The sequence below is a fragment of the Galeopterus variegatus genome, unplaced genomic scaffold, assembly GCF_000696425.1.
Source record: "Galeopterus variegatus unplaced genomic scaffold, G_variegatus-3.0.2 Scaffold366, whole genome shotgun sequence".
In the NCBI taxonomy this organism is placed as follows: domain Eukaryota; kingdom Metazoa; phylum Chordata; class Mammalia; order Dermoptera; family Cynocephalidae; genus Galeopterus; species Galeopterus variegatus.
Window position 1 is genome coordinate 159,910 of NW_007726477.1, and position 11,031 is coordinate 170,940.

The following is an 11,031-nucleotide window of genomic DNA, read 5'->3' on the forward strand; positions in this document are numbered from 1 at the left end:
GTTCTAAGAGCTACTCGTTTCTTCCTCACAGCAGTACAGTGAGGTAGGTACTATCATTATAGCCCCACTTATGGGCAAACTGAGACTTGGTTAAGTAATTTGCCAATGGTCACACAGCCAGTAAGGGCAGAATTGGGATTTGAACCGAGGCTGTTTGGATCTAGCAACCGTGGCCTTAACCACAGTGCTCAATGGCACTTCTGTAGTTGTTAGTGTGATGTTGAAGTGAGGCCGAGTGTAGAACATATGAAGGCGCTCCCTGCGGTGCACAAGGAAAGACGTGGTGGGATTAGGTATTTGAGGAAAGTTAAGATGGTAGGACAAAGCGTTCTGGGGACTGTGTTTGGAGTCCATTGAAATGGATAAAAGAATGAATTATCAGGATTAAAGATATGACAGAAGTTGAGCAATATGAATCTGTGTTTGCCCAGGCTAGCACTTCCATATCTTGATCAAGAAAGCTAGGCTTAAACAGACAATATAGGTGACTGTCATGATACAGAATTGGTAATTAAATCAGGGAACTAAGAGAAAACAAGTTTTAACTATTGACTTCAGAATTTAGAGAAGAAAGGAGTCCAGTGAAACAAGGAAGAAATTGTCAGGGGTAAGGTGGAAGGGTTTCACGATTGAAGACCCTCATGAGGGTGGAATGGAAGGTAAGTGAGGTAGACTGAGGAAAATGCCTGTGTAAAGAATGAAGGAGTATCAAGATGGAATCAATAAGTACCATATGACGAAGAGTCTAAAAGGTCTAGGATGTTACTGTTGTGGAAGAGAGAATTGGTCTCTGGAGTTAAAGAGAGTGAGAAGCTGTGTTGATAAAGATCCTAAAACCAGAGGGCAAAGACACTTCAGCAAAATCACAGTGCTCTTTCCCACTAAGTTCAGATGTGGTCTCCGCATTTCTGTCAGTACAGAGTTCCAGGCAGTCAGTAGCAACCAATGAAAATTGCCTCCTGTCCCTGCTACAGACAGTGACAGAAAGGGCTGTTACTCTAGGCCGAGGACGGTTAGACCTGATAGCGGGGCGTCTGTAAGAGATGAAGTCCAGGAGCCCCCCCGGAATTGGAGTCAGTGGCTGGAGTAGAGTCTTGAAGTCTAGAGGTTGTAAGTAATCCCAGAGGACCAGCAGGAGGGAGTGCGGATGAGGGGGAGGGGGAGGGACCAGCAGGTGGTTGGATGGTTCTCAAGGAGCTTTGTGTCTCTGAGGAAGTCTAACCACATCAATACAGTGTTATACTGTAGTATTATAAGTATTCCATCCGCTTTCTGCTTTGGCTTCCTTTCACATTTATTAATCTTGTTATAAGAACTTGTATTTCCTTTAAATTTTCCTAGATATTTTTGATTTGGAATATTGGCATCACATGGGCTTTTGAGTTCTTTGAAAGTACTGAAATATTGCTTTTTGTCTTCCATTCGAACTATTGCCTGATCTTTGGAATCCTATTCTCGTGAGTTCATTTCTTGTGCTGACTCAGGCAGTTCAGATTTTCTCGGTAAACTAGATTACCTAAATATTTCATTTATTGTGATCTGGGACATGATGTTTTGTAAAAAGGCAGAGCTGCATGAAGTAACCAACACGAAAGTACATATGGCTCATCATTATATATATGCTAATATATGTGAACATACGTAATTATTTTATCTATGCATATTTATAGAAAATGTCTAAATTGTTCATACCAAACAGTACACAGTCTGGGCAAGAGGATTGTGGGTGTCATGGTATGGTAGCAGAAACTTTTTTTTTGCTCTTTACATTTCTTACTGATTTTTAGGATAATTTTATTATAAGATGTAATAAATATTTGATGAATGTGAAATAGTATTTGAAATATAAGACAAAATGATATGACTCATCACAGAGATATAGATATACAGCTGTGGGGGTTGTTCAGAGGAGAATGGTTGTTTTCAACTAGAGGGGTTGAAGAGAGGCTTCAGGACCAGGTGAGATTTTATACTAACCCTCAAGTAGGATGGGAATGTGAACAAACAGAGATGCAGCGAAATCTAGGCAGGTGGACCTGTTATAGGGATCTGTTATAGGTTCCAAAAAACTTAAAAGACATATCAACCGAATCAACATGTGGACCTAACTTGAACAAATAATCTGTATTAAAGAAATGTTGGAGAAAACCTGGGAAAATTAGACACAAACTGGGTATTAGATAAGGAATTACTAATTTTGTTGGGTATGAAAATAATACCATGTATATATTTTTAAGTTCTTTTCTGTTAGAGATATACCCTAAAGTATTTACAGGTGAAATGATAAAATGTCTGTGATTTGTTTTCAAGTATTCCAGCAAAAACAAAACAAAACAGAAAGCAAGAGTTGGAGAGGGGTGGGGGAGATTAAACAAGAAAGGCAGAAACTTGATGATTTTTGAAGCTAAGCAGAGTACCAAGTGTTCATTTTACTCTTCTGTGTGCCTTTCAGTGTTTGGAATTTTTCATAATGAAATGTTTAAGGCCAAGCTAAGCAGTATGAGCTTTACTGTGTGGCACCCTGACACCTGTGAAGGGTTTGGGCCTGAGGAGAGGCATGGGAAGGGCTATGAGAAACACAGAAAGCTCAGCCTGGTGACAGTGCTTGAAATGGCCAGGACGGAGGAGGGCTAGACCTTAATGACAGTGGTGGCCATGAGGATGAAAATTTTGAGAACAGATAGAGGAAATAATGGCAAAAGAGGAACTCTTTGGTGGGTTGGCAGTACAGAAATGAGTCGGGTGCATGACAGGGAAAATTTTCTTCTTCCTCTTCAGCCAGTACTATTATTGTCCTGAAACCACTGGGCACTGTAAGGACGAGGAAGAGAAGGAAAAGGGATCTTCTTTGGGGAGGAACTGAACCAAGTCTTCATACTAGCCAAAGTGGAAAGCAGTGGGAAAATGGAGAGTTCTGGGTTTTTTTCTTTTTTGTGAGGAATTTCTGTCTTGTGGTTTCAGTATGAAATTCATAGGTACAGTGATTCATTTTGATCATCCTTCTCTATTTTCATTGGGGAAATGGTGATTATCTTATCAGTGGTCCTATCTGAATTTCTTATTCTGAATCTTGATTATAAGACTGAGATTATATTATTCATTTGTGAAATTGAACACTTTAAAAGAATATGTGGGGTTAATTAAATGAATTGAAATAATATGGTCTGGGAAACAAAAGTTGAACTGTGGTAAATTTATGATGAAAGCTTTGATTTAAATATGTAACTTCTGATTTGTCACTAGTAAAAATATTAAAAATAAATTTCAGATCCAATGGAAAGTAGTAGTTGTTAGAGATTAAAGAGAAATGGTAGTTCTCCAGCCCTCTACAAAGATAATTAATACTTCACACACCAAATATTAATAAGCTATGATATAAACAGGTCTTCCAGAGAGGAATAGGCACTCCAGAAAATAGTATCCTGATCACAATTGCTGTCTTCTTGATTCTTATTTTTCAAGGAATTGCACTCTAAACAGCCCATGAGATTAACACCCTTTCTTTTCTGTCTCAATTTAATATACCATTTAGAGAGGGCTGAAGCTAAAGTCGGGTAACAGAGATAAGAAATTTTGTTTGTTTAGCGGCTGGCTGGTACAAGGATGGAACCCTTGACCTTGGAGTTACAAGGTGGTGCTGTAACCAACTGAGCAAACCAGCCAGCCCAGAAATTTTGCTTGTTGAGTGAGAAAAAAATGTTAGAACACAATGCATTCTTTACCCTTATTCTGCATCAGGAAAGTGAGGGAACTTTGAAGATTCCCTAGCAGGACTTCTCATTCAGTACCCCCAAGCTGGCACCTCCCACCCTAACTTGTATGGTCAGAAAGAAGTGAGGTTTTAGTCAGGTTTGAGGCTGGTTGGGCCCAATTAACGTAAATTCAGGGTAGTTGTAAAAAGCTCTCAGGGAGGTAAGAAGAGGAGAAGAAAATTCCTAAGAGCAAGAGAGGTGGTTTTTGTTTTACTTGGGAACTCATAGCCAAACCGCTGGGTCACAGGAGGGAAGGGGATAGACGGACACATGGTTGTAAGTCTTATTACAGAAAAGGATGAACTGTCATCAGCACTTGATGGAAACAGGACGGGAAGAGGCAGCAGCAGTGTCTCTAACAGCACTGCCTCTCTTATTGCATTATCAGAAAAGATAACCTGAGAATAGGCATCCATTATCTCTTTGTACAAAGGGATTAGTGTGGGTCTCAAGAAATTAATGGCTTTTGAGTTGTGACAGAAATACTAATGAATGTCAGGACCAGAGATGTAAAGCAGGTAAAACTGGCTTTTCTCTGCCTCTTTTCTCTCCTTTTCTCTGTTGGTTTGCTATTTTAAGATCTAGATCTATATTACTCTTTTTTTTTCTTTAGCCAAAAGCAGAAGTCATACCCTGTGGGAGTGTGATTTGTCTTCTTTAGGAAATGACTCAATTAGTTTATGGCTATCTCCAAAGTGTGTCAGCAAAGAGACTGAGAAACATCTCAGAAATTAAAATCTCTACCAGGAAGAGTTCTTCCTCTTGCATAGATGTCATTTTCATGTCTGATAAAGTCTCAGGAAGTATCTCAAGTGGCAGTCCCCTTTTATTAAAGTACTTGTTACTAAACTGGTGTGTATTGCAGCTAATCATTGATTAAAGACGGCATGACCAGATAAACTGGTGAAACAGAGGGAAAAGAAAAGAGGAAAGGAAGGGAATTGTACCTACTGTGTACTAGGCATTGTGCTAGGAGCTTTATTTCTAATTCAACAAGTAGTTATTAAGTACCTGCTATATACCAGGCATTGGACTACATGCTGTGATAAAAGGATGGAGACCTCACCCCTGCTCTCAGTGGAGCTTATTGTCTAGTAGAGAAGACAGAGTTTATTAAAAAACAAACTTTAAAATTAATTTTATTTGTTCAAACATTTAACTGTTTATTTATTTAGCTATTATAATACAGTCTGATAAGGGCCCATGATAGAGGCATAATAATATAGTAGGGATACCTTATACTGACCTGGGGGGGAGGTGCCTATATGTGCAGGTGAGGTGAGGGGAGGGGCTGGGTAGTCAGGACAGACTTCCTTTCTGGAAGAGGGCAAGTGTGCAGTTGCCGGTTGCTGGTTAAAGCAGTGGGAAGGAGCGTTGCAAACCAAGGGAACAGCATAGGCACTCTCAGGCTCAGAGGTGAGAGAAAGCTGCTGACTAAGCAGAGCCCTGGAAAGTCAGCTAGTCGACTCAAGCCTGGGGAACTGGTCACCACACCAAAAGTCCATGACCTGGCCTTGAGGACTGATGGGGGTGTCTGAGAAATGGGAATTTATGCTTTCTCCTTTCTACTTACCCTTCCTGCCTTACCAACCTAGGGAAAGATAAGAGTATTAGCAGAGAGTTAAGTGAAGTGGAGAAGGAACGTTCTCTCATGTATGTGGTACTCTGTAGAATGTAACCTAGAAAACAAGGAATCCTGGCAAAGTGTGATTGGTTCCTAGACCCATTGGGCGTAGCTAGTCACAGTTATTCTTGTATTTTTGTTTTCTGTGCAGACCTCTGGGTGTCTCGGTGTTGCACACCCCCGTACTCTCGCATCTGTAATTCTACCCTAGTACAGTTTTTGAGACCCAAGACTTACCCCAGTTACATCTTGTCAATTAGGTTCCATCTTGGAATTTTACCACTTCTACTTTGTTTAGTTTGAACCAGAAGGATGTCAACCCCTGATCTGTTTGGTTTCTTGTACCTACCTTCTCCTAGCCAATTAATACTTTCTTTTTTCTTTCTAGAACACAAGCAGACATTCCCGAACATTCTGAAGAAGGGCTACCTGGAGATTAGAAAGGACCATGACAGTTACTGGCAAAGCTGTTACGCAGAACTTTCACCCTACAACTTATACTTCTACAGCCTGGACAGTAGTGGGAATCAAAATCTCTGTGCCACATACCAGCTTTCACACTTCCAGAGCATATCTGTTTTGGGCAATCTTGAGGCCAGGATGGTAGATACTATTCTGTATGATAACACCCAGCTACAGCTAAAGGCAGAGTCACCATGGGAAGCTTTGGACTGGGGACAGAAGCTCTGGGAAGTTGTACATGCTGCTGTGCCTGGCTATGTGGGGCAGCAGGATGAGCTGGCCAACTCACCAGGGTTTGGCCATCATGCTGACTGTACACAGAATCGTTGTTTACAGAAGAAAGCCAGTGACCTGCTGCCACCATCCCCTGTCTTGTATAGCCCCAAACAGTACCAAAACATCATCAAGTCAGGGACACTCTACAGGCTAACTGTCCAAAACAATTGGAAAGCATTTACATTTGTGCTGAGCAGGGCCTACCTTTTGGCTTTTCAGCCAGGCAAGCTAGACGAAGATCCCCTGCTGAGCTACAATGTGGACGTGTGTCTGGCTGTCCAGGTGGATAACCTAGACGGCTGCGACTCTTGCTTTCAAGTTATTTTCCCTCAAGATATTCTCCGCCTCCGAGCTGAGACCCAGCAGAGGGCTCAGGAGTGGATGGAGGCTCTGAAAACAGCTGCCAACGTGGCAAGGAGTTCAGAGCAAAACCTGCAAGTCACACTGCGGAACAAACCCAAGGATCAGATGGGTGGGCATGAACTTGGGAAGCATAAACGTCAGTCCGTAACTACCAGCTTCCTGAGCATTCTCACAACTCTGTCTTTGGAACGAGGACTCACTGCTCAGAGTTTCAAATGTGCAGGTATGAAGCAAATTTTCAACCTAAAGCTCATTATAGAACAATCCTGAATCCCACAATTGGAATTCACTTAAAAAACCCCTCAGTACGCCAGTCATAGTTATCTCCTGTTTATAGAAAGCATTTCTCCTCCAAGGAGTTTGCTATGAAAACTTGTGTCAATCCTCATACCATGCTGATAAAGTAAAGAGAAGCAGCTATGTTATACCCCAGTGAATCAAATGACTTGGCTGAAGCCTAACCAGAATAGAATTTAGGCTCCCTGAGTCAGCTGTGATTCCATTCCCTCTGTCTTCTTGAATAAAGGTCACTGTCAATATGGATGTCACAGATTGTCACATAAGAGGCATTCAGGCCCAAAGCTGACTGCTAACACTCCTTGGGCAAGGATTCCATTCCCTCTGTCTTCTTGAATAAAGGTCACTGTCAATATGGATGTCACAGATTGTCTCATAAGAGGCATTCAGGCCCAAAGCTGACTGCTAACACTCCTTGGGCAAGGCAAATGTCCAAAGTCAGTAACTATCACTGATCATGACCTTGTCAAATCCTGTTAAGGTGCAACCTAGAAAGTCGGCCTTGACAGAAAATGTGGAGGTGGCTAAAAGCCAGGTAGATCATGATTCAGCAGATGACCACTGAGTCACGATGGGCCTGGGCCTCATCATGGGGAAGCAGGGGCTTCTGGAACTGCCATGTAAAGGTGACACACAAAGTGGAGTTCAAGACCAATAATCTCATTTCTTAAAACCTTATTACTGTTTCTTTCCTCTATTCCCTATGTTTCCCACCTTCCCCAAAACAGTAAAATAGAAAGAAAAAAGCAAAATAAAGAACTCACTAAACCAGGGCTATATATCTACTATAAACTAATTCACAATGATTTCCCTTTTAGCAAATCCCACAATTTGTGACAATTGAATTACCATGAGGATAGCTTTAATGGGAAGCCTGATTTGGAAGGTTTTAAAGTCTATTAAATTTGAGTTTGTGTTTAAAAATGAACAAGAAACTCACCACCAGGCAAAATCAAATTTTAAATTTTGTCCTTGCTCCTGCATGGAAAAAAGCCAAATAGTGGTGGCACAATGAAAACCCACATTTTGAATTTATGGTGATGGCCTTTTCTATTGAAAAATAACTTACCTAAAGAAGGGATTAAGTAAATTAACCCTGCTTTGCCCCAGGGCCTCAGTGACTATGGAGCAGAAACTTACTGGGTAGATTGGAGAGACCAGAAATCCTGAGCCAGTTAAGAAGCCTTAGCTTAGCAGGTTATGTGTATTTATCTGCAGGTGGGAAAGACCTTGTGTTGTCAGCCAGCTACTTTTGGAAAATGGTTTTGAAATAAGGAGACACTAGTTTTAGCACAATTTTTAAAGAAATTATTGACATTTCAGTGTCTTATTAAACTAGTGCCTATATTATATTTCAAAGTTCAGGCATTCAACAATAATTTACCAAGTGCTTACTCTATAGACATCCTGGAATTATAGTATACTTTTGTGGCTTTAGATGGTTGATAGGGTCAACAAATCTGTTGTGTTAATGGAATAAGGACAACAGCTCAGCTTATTTCTCAAGGTAGAGACCGGAGCAGCTGAATCAAGAAACTTCATACTAAAAGGGGGAAGAAAAAGCCTCAGATGTTACACAAAGGTTGTCACCTAGTTGTTGCCTAATTCACCTTCCTTTCAGAAGCTTTCTTCCTGGTGGAGTGCGCATTGCCCACCTTCTGTACTGTAGCTTTCCTAGCACTCAGGAAGGAGAAATGTAGGTAGAGGGTACCATTCAGCAAGCCCAGTGCATCCAACAGTTGGAGAAATGAAAACAGGAAAAAGACAAAGTAAATGGAAGATGCAGGGAGAAAGAAAGAAAGTAGAAGTAAGAAGAAGGAAAGTGGTACATAATGGGCAAGAATCAGACTTTCTGGCAGCTGCTTCAGGTTCTGTGTGAAAGGATGCCTCCCATTGCTTTCTAAGTTTGGTGCTCACTAAAGTAAGTGGTTGGAGGATTGATTGGGGAAGGGCAGTAGTAGGGAATCCAGGGGATTGGCTTTGCTGGGCTTGGTTTTTATCTTTGGTTTGGAGTTCTAATGAGGCACAGGTAGGTTTCTAATCTGGGCTGGAGAGAGGTCAATCCTATTTTGTACAGTAGTGTGGCAGATACCAAAGCAAAAAAAAAAAATTTCATTTATATGCCCTCTTACATCAGAAAATGCTACTTTCAGTTGCATTGTAATACTTGAGGTTTACCGTGTTGCTTTTCATTCTTTTTAATACCTGTGCGAATATTGGTTTCCTATCCCAGGTAGGAATGCTTCATCTCCTGCAGGGGGCAGAGTCTCAAAAGAAAAAGGCAAAAAACTTGTTAAGCAGACCTCTGAATGTTTTTTAAATAACTTGGGAGGCTGTTTATTATGTCAAAGATTATTATAGCAGATGGAACTTTAAAAATTGATCTATGTTTCTCACAAACACAGTTCATCTAAACCGGCTGCTTCTTCCTTTTGTATCTATGTCCTCTAACTTTGCATCTTCATAAACACACACATTCAGTGAAAAGCTGTTTGCATTGCATGTTTACCTTCCAAAATGCCAAAAAGTCCAATACACTGTTTTTAGTGAGTTTTGGCTTTATGTATTATTTTAAGGAGAAGCTAATTCACAGTATTTCATGGTTTTAGTGTGCCTTTTTAGGCTGTAAGTTTTTTATGTCTACTTAGTCCCTCCCCCTTTTAAATAATATTTTGGATGAATAAACTTTAAAAGTGGAAGATTGTACCAAGTAGCTCTTTATTATGATGTCATTCATTTGCTACTCAGGGGAGCCATGAATGTTGGCTTTTAAATCTAAAATAATACAGTTGGCCTTATTTCACTAAATTCTATCTGTAGGTGATGAGTTTTCTATATCCTTCTTTAAAACTTAAAAGAGCCCCTCTGGAGAAAATGGACTACGACTATCCAAAAATGCCCGAGGTTATGGTTTTGAAAATGTTTATTGATACATAACTATATTTCTTAACATGTGCTTAGACTTTTGATAAATGTGTTTGATTATGTGTCATTGTTCCATGGCTTCCTCTCAACTCTGTGGCTGCCCCGTGTTTAGGAAGCCTCAGCCACAGTGCTCTTCTTCCTGTTTCTGGAACCTACTGTGGTCATGCCTGCCTCCAGGGCCTTTACACTTGCTGGTTCTACTTCCTGAAATTTGAAAATTAAGGCCTTTCATTCATTCTAAATGAGTCAATGCTGCAGGAAAGCAGACATGGGTCCTGCCTTCGTGAAATTTACAGTCTACTAGGGAAGATAGAGTTTAATCAAGTAATCACATCAGTGAATGTCAAATGACAGCTGTGACAAGAACTACAGAAATGACACTCATGTTGGATTAGAGAATTGTCAGAGGTGGTGCCAGGTAGAACTACATGAAACTACAGATCTTCAATCATTTTTGACCTACCAAAAAAAGGCAGTTGATAAGGTTGAACCTAATGTTTGACCTTAAGTCACAGAAATTTCTTGAGCAGAGGAGCACATGATGAGAATGGTGTTTAAGAACAGTTAATTTGATGGTGCTTTAGTACAGCTTTGCCAGAACGACTCATTTTCTGTAACAGAAAATGAGGTACACATCTTTAGTGAAATTACTGGATGGAATTCAAAATTATGTTTAGCAATGAGGAATCTGTAATGTTAAAAGATTAATGTTAAAACAAATGATTGTTCAGCTTATTAAAATATTTATGAAGTATGTACCTGTAAGTGGTTCTAAATTAGGGTATTCTCAGAATGCTGTGTAAATTAGATAATAAAGCAGCAAATCTGTTTTTTTTTTCCTTAGGAATTTGACATGCGTACCTATCTATTTACATTCAATAGATACATGGATTTCTTGCCACTAGCACACACAGATATTTTTCCTGTAATTTCCCAGCAATCAATAAACGTAGCAATTGAGAACTATAATAAAAGGGCCCAGGGACTTGTTCATAGCTGTCACAAGAGATGTATTAGCTCACTTTTGAAAGTGTTCCTTGTGTGACTGTTTTATAATCTGGAGGTGAAATTGGATGGCTTACTGTGGGACAGTGTTTCTGATTCTGAACTGAATTTGAACATGTTAATGGAAGAGACAGCAAGAAAAACTGGGCCTAGGGAATCCCCGGTACCATTTTCATACTGTCAGTTTTTACGGTTTTAGTCCTTTGGCTGCTGTTTAACCTCTTGGGATTGCTGTTGGTAATTACATCCCTCTGGCATTAAGAGCTTTTTGCTTTCCTTTTTTTTTTCTCTCCAGCCCAAGGGAGGGGTAAACGGGGGGGGGGGGGG

At 40.3% G+C, this 11,031-nt stretch overlaps 1 protein-coding gene across 1 annotated transcript in view; it reads left to right on the forward strand.

The window, feature by feature from the left end:
* PLEKHM3 (pleckstrin homology domain containing, family M, member 3) overlaps positions 1 to 11,031 on the forward strand; it is a 172,306-nt gene that overhangs the window by 33,649 nt on the left and 127,626 nt on the right. The window contains exon 3 of the mRNA XM_008568005.1: positions 5,765 to 6,700. Coding sequence (XP_008566227.1) covers positions 5,765 to 6,700 — 936 coding nt within the window. The remainder of the gene's footprint in view (positions 1 to 5,764; positions 6,701 to 11,031) is intronic.